The sequence below is a fragment of the Bos grunniens genome, chromosome 22 (genome assembly GCF_055505025.1).
Source record: "Bos grunniens cultivar Pamir isolate PY7600 chromosome 22, Bosgru_T2T1.0, whole genome shotgun sequence".
Taxonomy (NCBI): Eukaryota; Metazoa; Chordata; class Mammalia; order Artiodactyla; family Bovidae; genus Bos; species Bos grunniens.
The window spans coordinates 39,484,718-39,510,384 of record NC_141186.1 but is presented as its reverse complement, the minus strand read 5'-3'; the positions used below and the strand labels follow the sequence as shown (position 1 = coordinate 39,510,384).

General features: G+C 47.7%; 1 protein-coding gene across 19 annotated transcripts in view; it reads left to right on the top strand.

Moving 5' to 3' along the window:
* The window catches only part of PTPRG (protein tyrosine phosphatase receptor type G), a 777,241-nt gene that overhangs the window by 668,430 nt on the left and 83,144 nt on the right, over positions 1–25,667 (top strand). For 17 of the 19 annotated variants that reach the window (XM_086367088.1, XM_086367083.1, XM_086367086.1 and 14 more), the window contains 3 exons: positions 1,542–1,591; positions 3,401–4,163; positions 17,931–18,063. In XM_086367088.1, the coding sequence (XP_086223214.1) occupies positions 1,542–1,591; positions 3,401–4,163; positions 17,931–18,063 (946 nt within the window). The remainder of the gene's footprint in view (positions 1–1,541; positions 1,592–3,400; positions 4,164–17,930; positions 18,064–25,667) is intronic. The other 2 variants (XM_086367080.1, XM_086367085.1) reach the window with 1 other exon arrangement.

The window sequence follows — 25,667 nt, the reverse complement described above, 5'->3', positions numbered from 1 at the left end:
CCCTGAATTCCACCAGGCCGATGGACTGGTGATCTGAAAGGCCCAGTAGAAGCTTCCTAGTCATCACGACTAGCACTGACCCCAATGGGAATTGTTCAAGATCAATGAAAACAGGCACAGTGATGGAGTGGCCACTGAGTTTGTTGGCCTTAAATTAAGGCCTTTGTAAAGGGCAGGAAAAGCAGATCTCTTAGGAAGCTTTCTTCCTGTGTTAACAAAGGAAGGTGTGTATACCTGTCTGAGGCAGCACAGTATTGATCCCGAAGCAGCTCACTGATGGTGGGAGGTTATATTTAGTGCCAGGCAAGGACTGTTTGCTTCCTGGGCTGCCTCATCTGACCTGGTTGTATTGACGTGTAGATCAGTCTATTTCCCACAGTTGTCTCTTCACACGTTTCACTTTCCAGCTGAGCAAAGTGAATATATCGTTAAGTTGCGGGGTGCAAATGTAGATGCCCTGTGGCCCAGCAGGGAACCACATACAAATGAGGCGGGACCACATGGAAAACTGGAGAGGTGCCCTTTGAAAGGGGGTGATGGACCCTTAGCCCCTGCCAAATATGGTCCTGTAGGAAGGTGAACTCAGTTTTGCCAAAAATTGCAATTTTTCTTCAGGATGAGGAGGAAATTGGGATTTTCAGGTTAAAGCTGCTGTTTAAAATGTTGACAGTGAATTCGTTTTTTGTTTGTTTTTTTTTTTAGTTTGCAGGGCAAATAAAAAATAGTTCGAGTACTTGCCCCACTTCTAATTTAGGTAAAAACTCCAGCAGATACAAATGTTATTTATTTGGGAATTTAGTGGGTTTTTTGTACCTTTCTCAATGCCATGTATGTATGGGAAGCAAATGTTTATTTTATATAGGACTATTGTTTTTGAGATCAGCACAAAAAGTGAGTCTGACAAATAGATTACAGTTGTTACATTTTCTTAGGAAGAGATAAAAAGTACTAGTTTAAGGTAAACTGTAATAAGTTTAAGATGCATATTATAGTCCCTGAAAGGATAATATAAGACATTATCACCAAAAAAAAAGACAATAGAGAGTAACAATGGAATACTATGAAGTTCAAAAACACAGAATGTTGACAAAGGTCAGAGCGGTCGTGAGAGCACCTCTGTGGAGGCATGTACAAACCTCTGGGATGCTGGAGAATGTCTGTATTTTAATATAAGGGCGAGTTATACAGCAGTAAAAAATTAATTTGCCTCTACACTGAAGATTTGTGCATTTTGCTGTATGTAAGTTTTATTTCAACTAAGAAAATGATTACAATTTTGTAAAGTTTTAAACTAAGAGCTTAAGACAAGAGTCAGAAACTATGACCCACAGATATGGCCAGATACGGCCATCTGCATGTTTTTTGATGACTCACAAACTGAGAAGGGTTTCACATTTTTTGATAGTTAGGGGGTAAAAAAATGAAGAGTATTTATAACATGTAAAAATTATGTTTTTCAGATTTGTGTAGGTAAGTACAGTTTTGTTGCAACAACAACAAGAAAGTTCTGCTGTTTACAGTATAATTTCTTTGCTTCTCAGCTAATACCACTCGAATATTCCAAGGGACCAGAATTGTCAAAACAGGAGTGGTAAGTAGAGAATGTAATTGCTTTGTCATGGCTGGTTGGTAATATGCATGCATTTAGAACTGTCACCGCAAGATGGCAGTATGATGTTGTCAAACTGCTCAATGAGAATTAGTTAAAAAACTGAATAAATTACACACTCCATATAATTCAGTACAGTGCATTATTTTAAAAAGCTGTGCAACAGAGTTAAGCCAGCAGTGTTATACTGTATTGCTTTTGTCAAGATAAAAATTTTTAATGGTTTATAATTTGTGAGATCATAGGATGTAATAATGCAAAGGAGTAGGGACAGGCTAAGATTGAAAGGTTGTTATTTGACCAAAGTTATATGAATTTGCACATGTCTGGAGCCTCAGTATCTACGTTTTCTCCTTTCTAGTACAACTAATACTTGTAATAATAATTGCAGTGTTGGTACTAACAAATCCTACAATATATTAAGTTTTTCCTGGGTTTCAGGCACAGAGTATTAGTTTATTTACCCCTCACGGCATCCCACAAGTTTGGTATTACTATGACTCCCATTTTATGGATGAAGAAGTGGAGGTTCAGTGAGTTAATGTGCCCAGCATCTCCCAGAGAGCAAGTGAGGTATCATGCTCAAGCCAGGCTGTCTGACTGCTCTGTCTCCAGTGCCTTCTCGGGGGTGGCACCTGGCATTTCATTCACCACCTTAATAACTCATCATTTGCTAACTTGATCATCATTTAAACTATAGACTTTTCAAACTGAAATTTGATGAGACAGTAGTGAAATCTAAGTGGTTCTGGCTGTATTACTTTTAACTACATAAATGATGGGATGGAATTCTGGATTCTTCATATGAGGTTTCAAGAACTAAAAATAAACGAATAAGTCAGAGCAGCACTTATTTTTGTAAGATACCATGTGCCAATACAGTCCCCCCATGAAGCCTGATTGAGTAGGATGGGAAGAATGAGCTGAGACTTGTTCCTAGTCAGCCGCACCTCTGCTGCTTAACCTCTCTGTGCCCTGTTTTCCTCACCTATAAAGTGGGGTGATGTCCACGTGTGTCCCTGGGAGAGCCTGGGATGCCCAGGCACATAGTTGGAGCTTTTTAAATGGAACTCTTACTGTCATCTATACAAGCATGTATTTTGCTATGATTAAATCTGGAGAGTCTGAAATCAGATATGGCAGGTGTACAGCACCCGACCCAGGGATGTGGGTGTAAACCGGCTCCCAAGGCCTTCAGTGTAGAGCACGGCCCGACTTCTGATCTGGCCACTGCAGACATGTAGCGGCCACTGTCCTCTGTCCATCCACTTCCTCACTTTAAGATGTGCGGCCGGATCCTGGAGCTTCTGTAGACCTCAGGGCTGCGAGTTGCCCACAGTGCCGCAGTGAATGCAAGAGCTCCTGCCTCCTCCAGTGTCACCCAGCAACGCGTGACTGTCCAGTGTTGCCCGGGTATTGCTTATTTGATGTTTGCCTTTCAGACAGGGTTTCCCAGGTGGGCAGAGAACCCAGCAGCATGAATGCTGCTTACTTTTTTGCCACTTAGCCTCCTCCTCCTGAGCAATATCAGTGAAAAGTTGAAGTTGGGTTCAAGACATAGGTTACAAATTTTAAGTAATTATAAAAACATGAAGAGCGGTGATGGTCAGCCACAGATGGCCTGTTGTCAGCTTTGGCACCAGCCTTTGGGAGACTCTGAGAATAAAGGTGAAGATGAGTGGAAGCCTTTGGGGGGTCGCATCCAGGGCCTGGTTCCCTATCCCAGTGACTGACACTCTGCTTTCTCTTCCTCCCTCTCTTCCCCCCACCTCCCTGGGCAACCCCTTCAAGCCCACAGCATCGCCGGCCTCTTCAGCTGACATGGCCCCCATCAGCTCAGGCTCTTCCACCTGGACATCCTCCGGCATCCCCTTCTCCTTTGTCTCCATGGCGACTGGGATGGGCCCATCGTCCAGCGGCAGCCAGGCGACCGTGGCCTCCGTGGTCACCAGCACGCTCCTGGCCGGCCTGGGCTTCAGCGGTGGCGGCATCTCCTCCTTCCCCAGCACTGTGTGGCCCACGCGCCTGCCTACGGCCGCCTCGGCCAGCAAGCAGGCCGGCAGACCCGTCCTGGCCACGACCGAGGCCTTGGCCAGCCCGGGCGCCGACGGCGATTCAGCGCCCAGCAAGGACGGCGAGGGCGCGGAGGAGAGCGAAAAGGACGAGAAGAGCGAGAGCGAGGACGGCGAGCGGGAGCACGAGGAGGAAGGCGAGAAGGACTCCGAGAAGAAGGAGCGGAGTGGGGTGACCCACGCCCCGCGGGCGCGCAACCACACCCAGCCCACCGCTGCGCCCTCGGCCCCCGGCACCGCTGCCCAGGAGGGCGCGCATCAGACTACATCCGGGCGCGAGCGGGCCCGCACTGCCATCCCCACCGCCCGGCCCCAGGACGCCCTGGACCCCCTCTCGGTCACCCCCACCCAAGTGCCCCCCACAGTCACAGAGGAGCAGGATGAAGACAGTGATCCTGCGAGGCCCGAGATGCCATCCAGGAAGCCCGTGCCCCCAGGGGACCGGTTTCCCGAGGACAGCAGGTTCATCACTGTTAACCCAGGTAAGCGCCGCCCCTCCCCTGAGCCCTCAAGCTGATGTGAACAGTCTTACCCTTGAAGAAATATTTGAGAGCAGAGAGGGAAGATCCAGAGAGTGCTTAGTATTCCTGGAATTGTGTGCGTGTGTGTGTCTCTTAATATTTTCTTCTGATAAAAATCACCTCTTCTATTAAAGTGGCTCGACTAAGTCTTGTCTTCATACTTGCTTCCTGGTAAAGTCGACTTGCTTAAGTAACTCCAGGCACTTCGGCCATACCGTGAAGTACATGATGGAAAAAGACATCCATCTTGAGAAATGTATTCTTTCCGATTTCTTTGCTTAGGCTCTTACGCAGCCCCTGTGTTTCTGGGCTGCCTGATCGGTGCCAGTCGCTTGCCGGGGTGCTGACTGAGGTGAGCATGATGCCTGCGGCTTGAAGCTCACAGGGGAAAAGAGGAGCCCGAACCAGGGAAGTTAGGAAATAGAGAGGTTGGAAAGCAAGCAAGCAGATCCATGGGCAAGCCAGAAACCTAGCTAACAGTTGGTGGAGACTGTGAACGATCACAGGGAAGGAAAGAAATAGGGTGGTGTCAAAGAAAAGAATCAGGAAGAGTGCAAGGAGCTATTTTAACCACCAACGGCCACTCGGGGGAAGTGACTTTATATTAAAACTACAGGGGTGAGAACCTCCAGCGTGGGGAGAACTGGGATTCGCTCATCCCAGCTTGTGAAATAGTGCCCCATTTGCTCGGAATTGTGCGTTTTATGGATGATGACTCCAGGGCACAGCTGGTCTGCCCTCGGCGGGGAGGACATGATCCCCATCTTCCTGGCCAGGGGTGATTTTGTGGCTCTGTCCTATGCTCACATCTTATTGAAACATCCTGGTAGTTTTTACAAGGGAGTCCTGAACATGAGGGGTTGTTATTGTTGTGGGGGTTTTCTTAATAAGAAAGTCTCTCTTTTGCCAGACTACAAGATGTTTAGTAACAATTTTTTTCTTTCTTTCTTTTTTTTTTTTTTTGCGTCTAAGCTGTTGTGGAGTTATAAGAGTGCAAAAAAAAAAAAAAAGCAACTGGTAAATATTTATTTGCTTTTGCACTTGTAAACATTAAAATTCATCTAAAGCTGAGACCTCGTATGTTAAGATACAACTTAGAATAAATTTTCATGTTTTGAATTACGTTCCTCCTCAAAGATGGTATGGACTCATGTTTTGAAGTGTGGGTCTGCTGCGGGTGCTGCTCACTTTGTCCCGGTTTTAGGGGAAGGTGCAGAGTGGCCCTCTAAGAATCAAGTAAAGGAAATATCAAGCCACTTGGGAAGCTGTTTGCAGCTCTTCCTGCAGGAGCAGTGACATTCCCTACAGGAATTGATGTGGAAAAGTTGGATTTCTTGCATTTGGAGATATTAAAAGAGATACTTGTGAGGTACCCACTTAATACCAGGTACTGGACTAGGCGTTGGGAATAGACTCTAGATCTAGTCAGGCTTGTGTTCTCCTGAGGTTTATGTTCTAATGGAAAAGCTTGAGAGTGTTCCAGTAAATGAATACATTGCCATCAAGTGCTGGAGTTGGGGTCAGGGACAGTTTTCATCCAGTGGTCAAGGGAAGGGCATTTGAGTGGAGACCCCGGTAGTGAGAAGCTAGCTAGGCAGTGACTCATGGAATAACATTCTGGGCTATAGGAGCAGCAGGTCCAGAGATCCTAAAGTGGGGGCTAATTTGGATCAGTCAGGGAGCCATCAGAGGGCCAGCGTGTCTGGACCCCCGAGATCAGGGATGCAGGATGAGTTAGAGCAGAGCTCAATTCAGAAAGGGGCTTGTCAGCCATGCTGAGGCTTGGGTTCTAAGCAGTGTGAAAAACCAGTGGTGGATTTCCCCAGCAGAGTTACTCATCTGATGAACTTTTCCAGAAAGTCATTTCAGCCTCTCTGTGGACATTTAGGGAGGCAGGAATGGACACAGGAAGTTGAGTTAGGAGGTGAGGACTGAGGCAGCTTGGACCAGTGTGGTTTCTCCACAGACAAGTAGTGGACCTGGAATTGATTTTCAGGCTTGAACAGTTACGCTTGCAGGCTAGGGGCTCTGGCAAAGTAGCCTTCCGAGCTGGCTCCTCTTAAACATTTCTTTGTCCACACTCCTGAAAAGCTCTCCAAGAGAAGAGCTTGAAGCTTTGGCAGTTTGAGACACTGGTGCGGGTGGGGGCCTGGGATTCAGTCCAGGTGAGCGGAAATGAGTCCTTGCAGTGGCAGTCAAGTTGCTGGTTCCAGGGAGAGGGGAGCAGAAACAATTGGTAAAACCTGTGGAGTTTTCTGCCTTCAGATGCAGAACCTGTGAGTCTCCAGCTTCAACCCTGCACGCATCTGAGTGTCCACGATCTTGGCAGAGTAGCTTGTGGAGTCAGATCCTCCTAGGAGGCTCTGCCCTTTATTCTCACAGGGTCTTCAGGCCAGTCTTTTGCTCAGCATCCTCACCTGTAAGGTGGGCATAACTAGAGCCCTTAGTGCAGATAAACGGAGCCACCCTTCTTGTCAGTGACACGGGAAGAGGAGCTTCACGCAGCCTGAGATCCACAGGACAGCAAGAGCGACTATGAGGCAGCCCCTTGCAGGTCTCCAGCAGTCATCCTGAAACTTTGAAGAGCAGGCGGAGACTGTGGTCCCCAACGAGCTGGCACTAGAAACAATCTCCAGAAACTCCAGTCTGCCCCCAACACTGGTAAAGCAGAGCTTCTACCTTTCCACCTTCATCTCAATGGGAGCGTCCACTTCTTCCCAAAGTCAGAGGGATCTTCCTTTAGAATTTCAGGTAGTTCCAATTTGAGAGTGGTGGTGGGGCTTGGTTAAGCCAGAGATGAGCAAACTTTTTCTGCAGACAGCCAGAGAGGAAACATTTCCAGCTTTGTGGACTGTAAGTCTTTGTTGCAACTATACCTCTTTGCAAGGTGGCATGTAAGCAGCCTGAAAGACCCCACAAGTGGGCGGACGTGATTTGAGTTCTGGTAAAACTCAGTTTTCAAAAACAGGCAGTGGGCATGATTTGATCAGCAGGCTATCATTTGTTGACCCCTGTGGCTTTACACAGAAATGTGTGTGTGTGTTGCTCAGTCATGTCTGACTCTCTGCGACCCCATGAACTGCAGCACACCAGGCCTCCCTGTCCCTCACTGTCTCCCGGAATTAGCCCATTGCCCATTTGTCGGTCACGTCCATTGAATCGGTGATGCTGTCCAGCCACCTCATCCTCCACCACCCTCTTCCCCTTGTGCCTTCCGATACTTTGGCCACCTGATGGCCAGCTGACTCATTGGAAAAGACCTTGATGCTAGGCAAGATTGAAGGCAAATGCATGTGTGCCCATTGGTTAATAAAAGATATGAGTAACTTGAGGGTAAAACCCCATGTTGTGCATGACCCCCAAGGTCTCACTTTGCCTCGATCCATCTTGCCCATTTCTCCATCTGCCTCCTCCAGCTTGGTGTTTATTTTTTTAAACGAAATCCCCATCATTTTAATGTTAGTGGCGACTTCTTTTAAAGACTCTGGATGTACATTTGTGTAAATCTGTTCCACATTTATTTTTTCTTCGTGTTAAAAACAATTCTTCCAGTCGATATTTAGTCTCTTCAAAAAAAGCATTAACGTTAAACAAATTGTGTTATTTTTTTACCAGCATCTCCAAAAGGCTTATTTAAATCCCCTTGATGTTTGATAACATCTTTTCAAAAAATCCTATGAATAGTATCTTCAGTATTAACTTGCAGGGAAGAACAGAGAACGATTCTCTAGAAGAAAGGGGCCAGTTCAGACACATACAGGAATCAGGCAGGTAACAGCCAGGGTCCCTCCCTCAGCAGCCACGGCCCAGATGTGGTGAAGACACCCCCAGAGGCCAGTTGATGCAATACAGTGTTCTTGGAGTACGCAGCATGCCCCAGCAGTAGCATCTCAGGGTGGGCACAGTCTACAAACTCATCATTTAATGCTGGGGTTTTCCCTTTTTTTTCCTCATACCTGGGAAACTCCTTTTTCAGACTGCATCTTGCTCGGAGCCCCATTATGTAAACACTCATTCACTGAAAGCTGGCTGAGTGCCTCCTCCAGTTCAGGGGTCGGGAGAGTACAGTCTCCATACCAGATCTTGCCTTTGACTGACTTTGATCCTAACCCTGAGCTAGGAATGGGCTTCCCTGGTGGTCCAGTGGTAAAGAATCTGCCTGTAATGCAGGAGACTGAGGTTCGATCTGTGGATCGGGAAGATTCCCTGGAGGAGGGCATGGCAACCCACTCCAGTATTCTTGCTTGGAGAATTCCGTGGGCAGAGGGACCTGGCAGGCTACAGTCCATGGGATCACAGAGAATCAAAAGGACATGACTGAAGCAGCTGAGCACACACATAAATCTGCAGTAGACTCAGTGAGCCAGAGACTTGGGGCTGCTTTCCTGCTCTGACTCAGAGTCGAGGGTGCTAAGATCCAGTCACCTCTCTCCCTTGGGCAAATCTTGAGTACCTCTTGGGAACACTTACACTCTAAGGAAACCCAGCTTGAAAATCTTTAGAAACAATTGCATCGCTGCTTAATATTTGTTCCATGCTGGTGATGTGTGCGCTAAAAGCCAAAATGTGATGTCACTTATTCTACACAACCCCAGGGGGCCTCTGCTGTCTTTGTGGCGCTTAAACCAGTGGGAAAACTGAGGCGTGCGTGCTAAGTCACTTCAGTTGTATCCAACTCCTTGCAACCCTATGGACTGTAGCCCACTAGGCTTCTCTGTCCATTCTCCAGGCAAGAAGACTGGAGCGGATTGCCATTCCCTCCCCTAGGGGATCTTCCCAACCCAGAGATTGAACTGGTGTCTGTTAAATCTCCTGCATTGGCAGGCAGGTTCTCTCCCACTAGCATCACCTGGGAGCCTGAGGAAACCAAGGCTCAAAGGTTAAGGAATTTGCCTGAGCAAGGCATGGCGAGACGGGGGGTCAGACACAGGCCCTGAACCCACCTGGTGCTGCTGGCTTCCTGCCCTTGGGGCTTATTCGCCAAGTGGGCAAATAATTCAAATGAATTATTAATTATTAAGTGAATATTTGAATGTGTCCTTGTAAAAAGAAACCATTTTTTCACTTTTGGCACAGACTCTCAAGGTCACCTAGAGATGAGCGTGTTCCCTTTCCTCACAGGGATATTTGGCAATATCTGGAAACGTTTTCGGTTATCATGACTGAAGCAGGACCTGCTCCTAACATGTAATGGGAAGAGACCAAGGATACTGCTGAACATCCCAAGACACAGACCAGTCCCACAACAAAGAATTTCTTAGTCCAAAATGTCCATAATGCCATGGTGGAGAAACTCAGATTTATAGGTTAACATAAAGTTCCTTTTCAAAGATGTTTACTTGGGAGGAAAAAATAGGAGGTAATTTAAGGTCAGAAATAAGTAGCAATACAGGCTCATGAATACAGAGCAGACGTCATGACTGAAATTCAGCTGGGATTTATGGGGGGAGATGCTTCATGCTTTGTTTGGTTGGCTTTTTGGCTCTCCTGGGTCTTAGCTGCAATGTGTGGGATATGCAACCTTCCTTGTGGCGTGCAGAATGTTCAGTTGTGGCTTGCGAACTCTTGCTCGTGGCATGTGGGATCTAGTTCCCTGACCAGGGGGTCGAACCTGGGCCCCCTGCACAGGTGCACAGAGTCCTAGCCACTGGCCCACCAGGGAAGTCCCTGCATGCTTTATTTAAAGTAATCAGACCAGGATCTTGTACGGACTGTCGTCGCAGTTTCCAGCCTTCCTGGTTTTGTTGCTCAGGCTCCTTTTGTGGGGAGAACTCTTCTACGTCATATGGCTTGCCCCGGCTCCTGACTGATTTTCCCACAAGTGTTGAGAAGAACTAGCTTGGGTGCCCTGAAGGCACCAGTGTGGTTTAGTTTCCTCCTAGAAAGTGTCTGGGTCCTTGGAAGTTTCTGTCTCTCACTCAGTGATCCCGAGACTAGGACAGATTGTATACCTCTTGATGTAGGAAACCAGACCTCACCGAGAACAAGCAGATTTTCAGAGAGGCTGGAGCAAAGGATCCGGGTGTAAGGGGCTGTGTGTCTGGCATGAGTTCTGGTTAATGGCAGAGACACATGATGTTGCAGTGAAGCATCTATGGTGGTGATTTCCAGTAGGTTGGGACCCAGGACCTGCTGTGTTTATGGAACTTGAATTAAATTGGGATTTACCAAGTGCCTTCAGTGTTCCAACGCCTTATTGAAATACAGGTGACGCTTGCATTGTTTTGAGTCTGAGCTCTGTGAGAAATGGTAAGGGGGCTTATTGATGGCAACTCCTAGTCATGATGTAAATGGAGAGACATGATGGATGCTGTAAATCGAGCTCAGACATGGTCATGGGAACATGAAACCCATGTCCCGTTGCAGGAGAGTATATGTAGTTGTGACTCAAAGTCATGTCTCTTCAACAGCAGTTTAGCTAATGCCAGGGCTTCAGAAAATAAAGACGAGTTTTGTGGCCCTATAAAAAAGCAGCTTTCTTTTTACTTTACAACTGTTAGGGGTGCTAGCGCAAAACTCGAAAAACAAAATAGAAAACAACAAGTGTTGTTGAAGATGTGGCAAAACGAAGACTTTTGTGCCCTGTTGAGGGGAATGTAAAATGGTGTAGCCACTTAGGAAACAGTATGGAAGTTCTTAATAAAATTAAACATAGAATGGCCGGATGATCCAGGAATCCTATTCCTGGGTATTTACCCAAAAGGATTGAGAGTTGGGTCTTGAAGAGAGATTTGAACTGTCATGTTCCTAGCAGTGTTATTTATAGTGGCCAAGTTTCCAAGGAATGGAAACAAGCCACATGTCCGATGACTGATGAATAGATAAACAAAATGTGGTATATTCAGAGTGGAATGTCATTCAGCTTTAAAAAGGAAGGAAACCCTGTCACAGGGCTACAACATAGATGAACCTTGAGCCAGTCACAAAACACACACACGTGCGCACACACACACGCACACACACGAGGCCACTTACATGAGTTACCTAGAGTAGTAAGGTCATACAGAAAGTTGAATGGTGAATGGTGGTTGCCAGGGGCTGGGGCTGATGGGAATTGTCATTTCATTGGTACAGAGTTGCAATTTTATAGATGAAAAATAGATTCTTTGAAATCACTTGAGCAACACTGTGATATGGTTAACCCTACTGAGCTGTACTCCTGGAGATGGTAAAGATGGTAACTTTTATGTGTGTTTTAACACTATTTTTTTTTTTAAGTAGCACCATAATTCATAGCTGCAGCTGGTTTTGAAGGAGTGGCATTATCCAAACAAACACAGTCTAGTTTTTTGTGACTTAAACCCAGCTATAGATTTTGAGTGTGCAGGTTGTCCTGCTCTCAATCTCCCTTGAAATGTGACCAAATCCACCTTTCCCCAGCTCCTGAGAGTGGCCTGTCGGGATCCAAGCCCCTTTTAGTATTGACATAGAGGTTCTTGTCCCGAAGCAGAAGTTGAGCCCTTCCTGCAGGGTAGGAGGCGTCTCCTACGGGTCCATCTGATATTTCCCTGCCTGTAGCATTTATAGTACATTGTACTCCGTTTTTATTTGCTTCTACTGGGATGAGAGCCAAGCCAGTAAAAGGCAAACAGCATTAATTCAGTGATGACATATGCCACTGAAAACTGTTTTTCTTTTCTTTTTTTTTTTTTGAGAAAGCAGAATGGAAGCAGTTTATTCAGATTCTTGTGGATGCTGAAATAAAAGAGGAAGATGATCTGTGGGGAGGTCATTCACCCTCCCCCGCCCTCCACACACAAATGCTCAACAAAGATTATATATTAGCATTTTGCTCTACGTTTCCACTGGAAGATGTTTCTGAAACTAAATCATTCTCTGAGTCCCAGGCCTGCCTGGCCTGACATCTTCTGACCCTCCTAGCAGCCCCTTATCTGCACATCACATCCATGGGAGGAGAAGGGGGCATAAGTCGATACCCGCTTCCCATTTTTATCCTTTTACACAGAACAGCAAGACGCAGCCCTGGAAAGAGTATGAAAGGGTTCTAGGTTCACAAAGGGGAATGGCCCATGCTGTAAAGATGGAGCAACAATCTGACTCACTTCTCATTGGTTGAAAACTAAAATCACTTTCAGGATAAAAGCTGAATTGGGAAAGCTGCCTGGTACAGCCTCTCTCTTGAGTCAAGTTGATGTTTTCAGAATCCTGGTCAGGAGTTTTGTTAAACCATGCTTTTTGCTTTTGATGATAAGGCTTTTACAAAAGCATTATCATGTGATAAGGTGTGCATGCGTGTGCATTCCTGCTGCTTCCTTGCGTCAGAGTGCCATATTGCAGATTGGAATTCGACTGGCCAGAGGGAGCTGGCCACTGGACCCAGGGATAAAGAAAGCAGGTCTTATGTTGTGTTAGGGAGTGGTGAGGACTGTGGCAAACGAGTGAGCCATAGCTTGTCTTAGAGAGTATGCGCCTTGCTTCCAGCTGATGTTTGCCATCTGGGAATTCAGATCTGTGATATGGGAGATTTTGGATAGTTTTTTTGTTTGTTTTTTTTTTTAATTTTTGATTTTGATTTTTTGCTGAACTCTATTGTTTATGAAATCTTGGCACCTACCTCTCAATTTAATTAATAATTCCCAGGGGAAGGGGTGCCAACCCACACATCTTTGGGCTGCCAGTTCACACTGCCCATGGCAGGCAGGAATGGCTGGGCTGGTCCTGCTAGTAAGACCAAAGCAACTGGACAGATCAGAGATGGGGGCAAGAAGGTGCCATGTTAACCCAGCAATCCTGCACTTGTCCTGGTGTCAGGGTTCAGGCATCACAAAGAGAGGCAGACTCTCCTGGAGCTGGGCAGCCGGGCTCTGCTAGACCGTTCAGGAGGTAGCTGGGTTACAAGTGAGGCTCTAAATACAAGTGAGCTGCTCCTAACTGTTCACCCACTCAGTCATGTCTGACTCTTTGCAACTTCATAGACTACAGCATGCCAGACCTCCCTCTCCTTCATTGTCTCCCAGAGTTTGCTCAAATTCATGTCCATTGAGTTGGTGATGCCATCCAACCATCTCATCTTGTATCGTTCCCTTCTCCTCCTGCCTTCGATCTTTCCCAGCATCAGGGTACTTTCTACTCCTAACAGTTGGGAGCATCTAATTTTATCAAAGTCAGCAGTGTCGCCTGGTTGAAAGGAAGAGAAGAACCACTGTTCTCTGGACGCAGGTACTGGGCTGAATGCTTGGCTGCTCAGGGCCGTCTTTCTGAGGATGCAACCTTTGCAGTCACACAGCCCTGTGCTCAGAAGGCCCTGTGTTTACATTTATGTTCTGCTGTCACCTCTTGAAACTCTTCAGTAATTTTGAAAAAGAGGCCCCATGATTTCCTTTTGCATCTAGCATAGTCTGCTTTGCATAGGTTATTTTATTTAATTCCCCTAAGTCCCTCCAGAGGTGAGTGTTGTCCTCTTGTTTCCCCTTGATAGAGGAGCGACCAGAGGCTCAGAGACAGTCACTTACCCAAAGTCACAGAGTGAAAAAGGCATGAGGCAGGATTTGTAGTCAGAATTTGCAATCCTGGAGGGCAGGACCTTGGTTTCTCTGAAAAGTCAGTAGTATGGTCTAGTGTTTGGGGCCTTGGCGTGGGGAAGATTGTTGGGAGACCGAGGGTAGGGGAGGAAGTGTAGACCCAGCTCAGGTGGCAGGTTATGTGTTCCGAGTTAGTTTCTAGTAGTTGACTGTGTGATGGCACTTTCTCCTTTGAGGGCCTGCTGGGCCATACCTTGAGTCAGGCAACAGGACAAGTGTTTCTTCCTAAAGCATGGCAAGAAGCTCTAGTCTTAGGACAGACTTTGAAGTTCTGGCTCTTCTCTGGTGGTCACCTCATAGGCTGCCCCCACTGCCAATGCCCCCAAAAACCCACCCGAGGTTCTTGTGATTGCCACGCGTGCCCTCGTATATTACAGGGGATTCAGATTCTGCAGACACCTGACGAGTGCTCTGCATCTGCCTGGTGCTATGCTAGGGTGCTGAAGAGGGAGAGGGTGGTGGTGGTGATGATGGTCGTCACAGTTGATAATGTTAAGTAGGTGCTTATGGGTGCCAGGCAGCACGCTAAGGGTTTTATCAAATTAACTCATGTAATTGTCACACCCCCCTCCCACCCCATTGTAGTGGGAAGTATCATTATTTCCACTTACAGATGGCAAAACTGATGCCCAAAGAGCTTAAGTAACTCCCCAAGTGTTGCATGACTAGGAAGAGACAGAGCTTTATTACTGTTCTATACGGAGACCATCGGCCTGCTCTGCGGGACCTTACAGTAAGAAATAAGAGAGCGCTTGAACTTACATGTGCCGTAAGAAAAGTGCATGATGACAATCACCATAGAGAAGATTAGAGGATTTATTTAGTTTTTGCTCAATGCCAGGCACACCTCTAAGCACTCTGCTTGTGTCTTGAGTTTTCCCGCCACATCAGGGAAATAGGTTCTTGTCTCCCCATTTTATAGATGAAGAACTCCAGGCCCCAAGTGATGCCAGTTATCAATTAGAGGTCATGTAGAAAGTGGCAGAGCCAGGGTTCAAACCTGTAATCTCTACTGCACCTTCCAGAGAGCACAGACCGAGGGTTTCGGGAGGCTTCACAGAGGAGGTGATCCCTGCACCTGAGCCAGGACTGAGGGATCAGGAGGAGCTTCCAGGATAGGATGGAGCAGTGCTCCCGGAAAATGAGCTCAGCAGGGTCAGAGGTTGAAAGGTGGGATCATGGCCCAGCTGGTCACTGGATGGGTGGATGTGGCTGGATCCCATTGCAGCAGAGGTGAGTAGCAGGAGACGATGGGGTGGGGGAGGCCACTCATGGAGGACCATGCTGTCACCAGGGGCAGGGCGGGATTCCTCAGGAGGAGATGCGCATGACTGAGTGGCCATGGAGTGACATTCCAGGCTCCTGGTACCATGAAGACAAAGCGGGACTCTGAGTTTTAACATGCAGTCAGCTTTGTTGTGCCCAAGTGGAAATCCAGCCGCACTCCTATTTTTGCCTGGCTTTTACGTAAACGACCTAGGCAGATCGCGCTGCCTGCCGTTAGTCCAGGCGGAGACCAAACTGCTGTCAAAATAATCCTTAGATTTTTCTCTTTCACTGCCAGCTGTTGCTGGTCTGAGTTCTCTTCCACAAATGCCACCATTCAAGGGGCTGTCTTGAAAGGGACTTCAGATAAGTTTACTCCTTCAACCTCTCAAAAAAAAAAAAGTGCTCACACAGGCGTGATGAAATGTTAGAAACAGCTCAGTTGTGAAATCTGAAGGAGTTTGGGGCGAGGGTCATTCTCAGTGGTTTGAGGATGAGCAGGATGTGACTTTGCCTTCTGCCTCCTCCCCGCCCCTGCCTAACCATGCAGTGGCCCAGACAGGAAGCCTCTTCTGTGAGAAGGAAAGGAAAGAAATAAGACACTGGGTATGCCCGGGCTTCCTGGGGTGGAAAGTGAGTTCCATGGTTGTAAGGCGTTTATGTCAGCCCTCCTGCCATATTTTCCATTAAGGGCACCATCCTGGCTTTGAGATTCCGCACCACCAGCCACATAATACCTGGCTGGGCTGCCCCCTGCTGGAGCCCTGCAAAATTCTCATTTGCAACTCGGATTCTTTCTGCAGCCGGTGACCAGAGCTTTGCAAAGAAAGCATGGTATAGAAGGAGAGATTGTACATCTGACACTTGTCTGCCTCAGCTTACAATCTTGCAGGACATGTCCTGTGGCCTAAAACCGGTTCCCTTAATCCAGCCTACAAACCCTGGCTGATGGGGCCTCCAACTCCATTTTGGACCCCCACTTCATCCTCATACCCCCTCTACTTCAGTGCTCTCTCTCCAGAACACATCCATGCTTGCCTTTGACCTGGCTAACTCGCCTTCATCCTTAAGCTGCCATCTGAACATCAGGAAGCCCCCCCAGAATCCCTGGGCTGAGACCACTGTTCCCCGGGACCCCTTGTGCTGCCATGGCATCACTTTCATTTATTCCAATTGCTTGTTCATGCATCTGCTCCTCTCCCTTTAAATTCCCACCCCACAGACACAGAGTTGTTCCCGTCTGACGTCTTCCTGCCTCCGCATCCCGTCTCAGCATGCCTGGCACGCAGTCGGGACTTGTCAGATAGATGCTAACGGAAGCCTCTGGGACATGGTATCACGAGAAATGGGCTAGCATGGTTAGGGAGGCTCTTTATAAACCTCCGTGTGCCCTGCTGAGGTTTTTCATCAGTGTGCGTGCCTTTGTCTTGTCACCTGTGAGCTGGGCATGCATCTGGTTCCGCCTGTGCATGAAACAGAGGAGGGGATCAGGGTCAACTGCATTTGAGGAAACCCAGTAAAAAGGCTGTAACCCATTTCTTCCTCACTCCAGGTCTTGCCTCTTTAATAATCTGCTCCCAGGGCCAATTATCTCTTTCCTGCTCAGCCCACCTCCTCTCTCCTGGAAACCCAGCCTGATTAGCCCTTCACGTAGTCCATCCAGCTCGGGTGCTCGGGGCTGGCTGAACGCTGGCCTCATTTCTGCAGAGCAGGAGGAATCCTCGCTGAGCCCTACAGCCAGCGGTGGAGGTGTCTGTGGGCTTCTCCCTGCCATCAGGGAACCTTTGCTTTCTCACCACGTGCTTCTCCTGACCGTCTCTGTGCTCCTGGGCTCTTCCCAACCCCACGCCGCCCTCAGCTTCCTGTGGACCACCTGGAGATTTCCAGGCATCGACCCCACTGTTCATAGACTAGGTTCTCACCTGAGTCTGCTGGGAACTTGTGAAGATCCTTGGGACCTGAGAGAGAGGAGGAGGAGCTGCTGGGGTAAGAGGTGCTAGCCGACCCGAGAGAATCCTCGACTGTTCCGCAAGCTTCCCCTCTTAACCCCCAGGCTGGCTACTGTTGAGTGGCCGATGTGTGCTGGGAGCAGAGAGAGATGTGGCTGCCTCTCTGAGAGCCTTTAGAAGGATGGGGTGATGGGGCAGGCGGGAAATGGGATCAAAGGAAAAGCTTTTGAACCAGATTTGAGGGAAAATGGGTTCTCTGGGGATCTGGGTGGTGGGAGCTGATGGGCGGAGGAATCTGGGTACTTCTGCAGGGCTGTGCTTGAGTCCTGCTCCTTCCCCTTGGCCGGGAGACTGGGGGATCCACTCGTGGACAGTTGTCCCACCAGGACTGTTAGGGAGGGTGGTTTCCCACAGCAGGACTAGAGGAGGGGGTAATGGATACTGCTGCTGCTGCTGCTAAGTCGCTTCAGTCGTGTCTGACTCTGTACGAAGAAATATACACCCGATCAGTCACAGACAGTTGTCTTAGTAAAACCCATCTTTCCCTCCCTCCCTCCTGCCCTGGCAAACCTGCCAGGCTCCCCTGTCCATTTTCCAGAAGCGGGCTCCGTGCTCCTTTCAGACCCGAGCACATTTCTTCAGTATATCCAGAGGCCACTCAGGGTCAGTAGTGTTCTCAGAACGAGGCTGGGTCTCTGGCATCAGCTCAAGTCTTTTCAAAAACATCTTGATCTCTTATCTTCAAACCCACCCCACTGGTGACTACGGGGTGCAGCCTGCAGAACAGGCCCCGCTTGGCTTGGGACTCCCCAGGAAACGGCGAGGACAGTGGTTTGCCCCTCATCACCGGGCAGCCCCATTCTCCAGAAACCACCCAAAAGTGGGGCAGAGTTCTCTGGCACACTCAGGCTCCCCTGGCTCCTGCGCTCGGCTCGCCTCTGCCCTCTAACTGGCACGGTTTCTCTTTGCAGCAGAGAAGAACACCTCTGGGATGATAAGCCGGCCTTCCCCAGGGAGGATGGAGTGGATCATCCCTCTGATTGTGGTGTCAGCCTTGACCTTCGTGTGCCTCATCCTTCTCATTGCTGTGCTCGTTTACTGGAGGTGAGTCGCCAGGCAGCCCTGGCGTGCGGCTCGGGTTCCGTTGTCAGCACGTGCCCAGTAAAGGGGGCTTACGCAAGGGGAGGGCACGCCCACGGCCTCTTCACTTAGAAAGGTAAGGTGGCTGCGGTACTTCTTGTGTTACCATCTGGGAGACCCGCTTTATCTGCAAGCAACTGGAGATACAGAGCCACTGTTGAGATTAAAGCACCCATGATGAGCTCCTAGAATTCAGTGCCAGAGAGGCTTTTGCTCAAAAATCAGGGAGATAGCGAGTTCAAGTACCAGCTCTGCTACTTGGTGGCTACAATTCCCATTTCTCACTTTGAGCTTTAGTTTCTGAACCTGCAAAATGAGTTAATAAGTTTCCGAGCTTTCCCAGTTTCTCTGAGACCATACTCCACTTTGTCAGAACCACATAATAGCTCCTCTTGACCTTAAAATTTTCTTCATAGCCTTTTACTGAAAATTCAATGATAGAACATTTATCATATTCTGTGGCATTTAATACACATAAGATAAAGATGGCTGATGGTAAGTCATCCTTATACTAGCATCATCCTTGAACTGGTTCTCACTGCTTCCCGAGGGAAGCCTATTTGAAGCTTCTATTTAAAAGTTGTCTTTTTCAGCTCCACACTGTCAGCCAGTTTAACTGAGTGAGACAGGCTGGCCCACTTGGTTGCCCTGGCAGGCTTCACCTCTCAAACTGATGTAGGAAGCTTCTGCCCTTTAACAAGCTTCATCAGTAATGAACAGGCGTCATGTTTCCCTCCCTTCTTTCCATTCATTTGATGAATTTTGAGCCCCTGTTGTGTGCCACTCTCCTCTTATGGAGCTCACATTTTAGGAGAGGAGACAGGGAATAAATAAAGCAAACAAGATGATATTAAGTGTACAATGAAAAAAGTCAGTCTGGAAGGTGGAGGGGAATGCTGAGGCTTTAGGGTGAATGGTCACAGTGGTCAGAGTGGTGGTGGTGGTGGTTGTTGCTTGGTTGCTAGGTCATCTCTGACTCGTTGCGAGCCCATGACTGTAACCCTCCAGGCTCCTCTGTCCATGGGATTTCCCAGGCAAGAATACTGGAGTGGGTTGCACTTTTCCTTCTCCAGGGGATCTTCCCAACCCAGGGATCAAAGCTTCATCTCCTCTTGGCAGGCGGGTTCTTTACCACTGAGCCACCTGGGAAGCCCTCAGAGTGGTTAAAGAAGGCCTACCTGGTAAGGGGTATTTGTCCAAAGGAGTCAAAAGGGCTCCATCTGGGGCAGGTTCCAAGCAGAGGAAATTGCATGTGTAAAGGCTCTGAGGCAGGAATGTTCCTGCTGTGTTCCAGGAAGAGCCAAGAGCTGTGGCTGGAGCAGGTGAGTATGGGGGACAGAGTGTAGGAAAGGGTATCAGGAAGAAACAGGATAAAGGGGAGTTGGCTCATGTACAGCTTTGTGAACACTCCAGACCACTGGAACACATTGCCTTTTACCATGACAGAAGGAGTGTTTGGTAGAGAAGTGTTGTGATCAAGATTCCTTGGCTGTGTTGCAAAGAACACTGAAAAGGAGCCGGGGCAGAGGCAGAGAGACCAGCTAGGAGACTGTGGACTTGTCCAAGAAGGAGTGATGCTGGCTCGGATGAGGGCAGCCATGCAGGTTGTGTCCTGATGGACTGTAGATACATCCTGAAGGTGGGATCAACACAGTCTGTGAACAGATGGTGTCCCTGGGTCTGTTCTCAATCGGAAAGGTCAAGGGAATAAGGAAGGGTTCATCTGAGAGCTTCAGCTGGTGTCTAAAGGTAACCGTGGTGCTGTTCGTGCTATAGACCAGCTAGGTGATAGCTGACGTTGTGTTTCAGGGTGAGCCTAGGAACACTAGACTCATGTCCCTGTCACCCTTTCTTCGGGACATATTGGTTTTCAAACAGATATTGTCTGGAGCCCACTGATTGGTACATCGGAGGCTGCCTAACATGGGTTAAACTGAGCAACTGGAGGTAACGAAAGGTCTGCACGCCCTCCTCTTTTCTCTGCTTGGTGCTGTGTGGTTTTAGTTGCAGACTCTCCGCAGGAAGGAGCGGAGAGGACCCACTGCTGCCCCAGGCTTGGTAACCCTACCAGCTCCAGTGTGAAAAAGTTCCTGTTCCCAGTAGTTCTAGCACAAACCTCAGTGTTATTTCTGCTTGGCCCACCTTGGTGCTCTGCCTCCCTGATAAGGGTCATGCTGGCCACTGAGGACCATGGCTATTTGGTCAAGCAGATGTGGATACCAGGCTGACCAGACAGACATGTTGATAGCAAGCTGCTTACAGGAAGGGGCTGTGCAGTGTCATCAAGAGAGCTTTTAAGGTCCTTCCATTCAAGATGTATTTCCCCATGAGAAATTCATACTGTGTATACTTTTGAAAAACTCAGTGAGTCTGAATTGCATTCGTATTGAATAATATATTATTATTTCACGTTTAAAGTATGTTTATAATGTTTTGTACATGTTATTTACATGTTAGTTACTATTAGTTGCTCAGTCGCATCCAACTCTTTGTGACCCCATGGACTATAGCCTGCCAGTTTCCCCTCTCCGTGGGATTCTCCAGGAAAGAATACTGAAGACAGTTATCGTTCCCTTCTTCAGGGGATCTTCCTGACCCAGGGATCAAACCCAGGTCTCCTGCACTGCAGGCAGATTCTTTATCATCTGAGCCACTAGAGAAGCTGATAAACATATTATCTGTGTATATTCAAAGCTTGGTTTAAAGTAACGAGAGGTTTGCACCTCCTTCAGTAGGTACTGCCTATGAGTCGACGTGTTTCTTGTTGTTTTGGAGGGCGTTTTTTTGTTTTTTGTTGTTTTTTTAACAATGTTATTTATTTACTTTTGGCTGTGCTGGGTCTTTGCTGCTGTGTGGGCATTTCTTTTGTTGCAGCTGCTGGGGGTCACTCTCCAGTTGCAGTTCAGAGGCTTCTCTTACGGAGCACAAGCTCTAGAGCACGCAGGCTTCAGTGGTTGCAGCACATGGACTGAGTCGTGGTTCCCAGGCTCTAGAGCACTGGCTCAGTAGTTGGGGTGCACGGGCTTAGTTGCTCTGCAGCACGTGGGATCTTCCCAGATCAGGGATCAGACCCGTTGTCCTGCACTGACAGGCAGATTCTTTACCACTGAACCACCAGGGAAGCCCTGCCTGTGAGTTTTTACCAAACTCCTAACATGCCAGTACACAGGAATGAGTGCCAAGGAGAAACTTCTTTCAGAACAAACAAAGTGAAATTGAATTAGCATCAGGACAGATGAGTTGACCAAACATGAGAACACCTAGAGGGAACAAGGATCTTTTTTTTTTTCTTTTTTCAAATTTTTTTTTCTTTATTATTAACGTGAAAGAGAGATGTGTTGGGAGAGTACACAGAGAAAATGCATACGTGCTGAAGGGAACGGGTGTTCCCCTCTAGCGATGTGGTTTTGAAGCTAAAACAATAGTGCTCCTCTCCTGCCTTTGAGGCACCGTGAGAGCAGATGGTTGGCAAGCAGCCTTGACATAAGTAGAGCACGCAAGCAGATCAGAACCTCCTGGAGTGTTTCCTCAGGTGACAGGCCTGACGCTGAGGTTTCAAACCAACTCTCCATGGTGGCGGTTTCCATAACCGAGGACTGAGTGTTCGCAGCTATTGCTGTGGTTTCTGCGTGTTCACTGAGGCTGAACTGCATGGCCCAGAAGTGTAACCCTTCACTCCCATTGGCCAGACATGGTCACACAGCCCCAAGGACACGGGAGAAGTGGGAGCGTACGCTGGTATTCATGGAGCACCACCAGAAGTGTCCTCAAATGTTGGCATTATTGGGTTGAGTATTATTGGGTTTCTTGAAAAGGACACCCTTGGAGGCCAAATACTAGTTTTGTTACATTTGGCTGAAACTGAAAAATAGAGGATGGGAAGCCCAGGTGGCTCAGTGGTAAAGAGCCCACGTGCAGCGCAGGAGACACGGGAGATGTCAGTTCCATCCCTGGGTTGGGAAGATCCCCTGGAGAAGGAGATAGCTTCCCACTCTAGTATTCTTGCCTGAGAAATCCCATGGACAGAGGAGCCTGTTGGGCATGGAGTCTCAAAGAGTCAGACCACAACTTAGTGACTAAACCAGCAAAAAGTACAGGTGGAGACCTCATATATTTTTGTCCACTGGAAGGTGTACAGAGGTCCACTGGGGACTATCTGAGCAGTATTTTTACAGGTATCAACATGGGTTTGTGGGAGAAATTTGTTTTGAAACATGGTTGGCTGAGATGTTACTAGTAGCTCTCTCTCAAATTCTCCTTGCCAGGGTCCGCCTTGAAGAGATGTAGTCAAATCCCTAACAACGCAAAAGTTGCTGCAAAGCTAGAAATAAGCATGCAGGGCATTTGGGGACAAGGAATAGAGTGGTGGGGCAGCTAATAAGGATAAACTCGAGGAAAATCGTGCCTCCTTTTACAAGCGGTGCCCTGTGTGTGCCTTTTAAATAGTGCAGCCCATGTCAGCGTGCGACGCTGCAGAGCTGTAGTCGTTGCTGTTGAGATGAGGGAGGAGAAATCAATTCCGTACTTTTTAAAGTGTGCCATTTTGGCGCTGTTCCTCCAGACAGTAACAAAATGCACCTTTTGAATGACTACAAAGTACATTCCGAGAGCTCTAGCCCCCGTCTCACCAAGACAAGCTGTTTATATGGCACTAATGTGCTGGCGTTCCTGAAAAGATTGGGAGCAGCCAGCTGCTGCCACTCAGAAACAAGAGGAAATTTTGGAGAAGGTTTCTTTGCGATTTGCATCCCTTAAGGCTGATGCTGGGGAAAGAGCTGTACACGGACTTTATGCTAGGGCACACACGTTGTTTGTTTATTACCTTATTCCATGGAATAGCTTAATACCGTGTAAGTAAGACATTAGCGTCCACTTAGAAGGACCACGAGGGAAGTCCCTACAGTTGACCTTTGAACAACGCAGGATTAGGAAGATTTTTTTTTTTTTTTCCTGTAACCTTGAGGAAAATTGCTTTGAAGGTAGCTCTTCTCTCTCTGATGAGCAAAGAAAGTCTGACCCCTGAAACGGCTTCATACATCTTAAGGTCTAAACAGCCAAGTGTCTTACTGAATATTCAGCAAATCACACATGTGCTATGTGGATTGCGTTGCCACCTAATTAAACATTCAAATCCTAGGAATTATTACATCCATTTTGCAGATCAGAAAACTGAGGCTTGGTAAAATCACAAGTGAGAGCATTCATCTCCTGGATTTGAACCCAGCCAATGTGACTTCAGGTGGCACAGTGGTAAAGAATCCGCCTGCCAACGCAGAAGATGCAAGAGATACAGGTTCAATCCCTAGTCGGGAAGATCCCCTGCAGTAGGAAATGGCAACCCACTTCCGTCTTCTTGCCTGGAGAATCCCACAGACAGAGGAGCCTGGAGGGCTACGGTCCATGGGGCCTTCATTGCCCACTATGTGAATCGTTACATTATTTTGCCTAGATGAGGAGTAGCTTGTCTGGAGGCATTCTCTTCCTTCCACAGTCTGTTTTTATAGCTCATTTGCTTGTTGAAAAGATCTGAGAAGATCTTATGATTTGGGTCTGCCAAAGTCGCAAAGGAGAAAACTTGAGGACGGGCTCTATTTTCAGGTGTTTAAGAAGCAGAATAGATTGTGATGCTGAGTAATACCACCTTCCTGTCCCATTCTTAGTCCCAGCTAATCAGTGCTATCTTACCTTGATGACAAATTGAGCGTCTCATTGACCATAATTGTAGCTTGGGAGAGAACTTTCCAGAAGTGTAAAACAGCTTTTCTTCTCAGATTCAGAGAGAACTGAGCTAAGTACAGAGACTCCGAAACAGCAAACCAGAAAGTCTTAAGTGAGAATTGTGAAAAGTAACCCCCGTTGGTTGAAGTTTAGTAGTAGAAGGATTTCACTTTCTGGTCTGAGAAATCCACATCCCTCTTGAGCACACAACTGAGCCGTCTGTAAATTCCACGGCACATCAGTCCACATAAGTTTAGCTTCATAGGCAGGTGGAGAAAGGTCTCTCTTTTTACTCTCATCTTTAGACTCCCAGCAGTTTTGCCCTCTGTCAGTGCCTCCTCATTTAGAATGCTGTTCGTGAAAGCAAGTGTGTTTTGTTGACACTGCAATTTTTCTCTCTCCTAGATGTTCAGGGGGAGACAGTGTAATAAATAAGAAGGGACATAAACCGCAAATGTGTGCAGGGTTTGAGTTGGCATGACAGAGGCTCTGGCAAACAGACAGATGCACATGAGATCAAGTGTGGGCATATGCCGACATCCTTCTTGCTGGAGGAACGGTTGACCACGTGTGCCTAGCAGAGCTCGGGTCCCTCCTGGATTCCACAGTAGCAGCAGTGACGCTCAGAGCACTGTGAGCCGTGTGCAGGTTCTCCGCCCATCTGCTCTAGCAGCGGGTGCTTCCAAGCCTGCTCTCCAATCACTGGATTTGGCTTAGACATTTGTCTCCCACCCCCATCCCAGGAAGGTCACAGAGGAGCTGGGGCAATAGCAATGATTCCTCCCGTGTATGACTATGAACAAGCTAGCGAGGAGGAAGCATGATAATAATGTCACGATAATAATAATATTATTATTATTAAATAATAATAAGCACAATAATAATAAGTCACAGCAGCCAATAGTGGTGAATTAGCACAAAGCAAAGTGGCCTGACTTAATCCTCACAGCAGCCACGGGTGTTGGCCATGGTGTTGGGGACTGTTCCTTCCTTCCCATTGAAGGAAACAGTGTCCACAAAGGGAATGGACTTGCCTAGAATCACAAGCTAGTACCTTTGAGAAGTGCAATTGACCTTGTTTTATTTTTTTGGCTGTGCCATGCAGCATGTGAATTCTTAGTTCCCTGACCAGGGATTGAACCCATGCTCCCTGAGGGGGAAGTGTGGCTGGAGTCTTAACCACTGGACCACGAGGGAAGTCCCTACAGTTGACCTCTGAACAACGCAGGTTTGAACTGCAAGGATCGACTTTGAGTTTTTTCTAGTAGTCAACACTGCAGGACTATGCAGTCTGGTGTTTGGTTGAATCCAGGGAATCACAGATGTCGAGGAACTGTGGATACAGAGGGCCAAGTGCATTGCATGCAGATTTTTGACTGTGCAAAATGTTGGCACCCTTATCTCCATGTTCAAGGGTCAGCTGTACTCAAACCTAGGCCTTTGTTTTGTTTTGTTCACCTAAAAGACCCTTTATAGGTGGCTTACGTATTCCTTCCTCCCTTCATTTATTCGAAAACATTTCTTAAACATCTAGTTTGTGTCAGGCACTGGAGATATGGTGAGAAGATAGAAGTCCTGTCTCAAGGAGTGTGTAAGGGGTCTTCCCTCGTGGCTCTGTGCTAAGGAATCCGCCTGCCAATGCAGGAGACACAGGTTTGATCCTTAGTCAAAGAAGATCCCACATGCCTTGGAGCAACTAAGCCCATGCACCACAGTTATTGAGCCTGTGCTCAATAAATAAAGTTATTGAGCCCAGGAACCCCAACTACTGAGTGGGTTGGGATGGGAACTCCAACCCCGTGTCTTGCAGCTACTGAGGCCCACATGCCCTAGGGCCCTTGCTCTGAAGC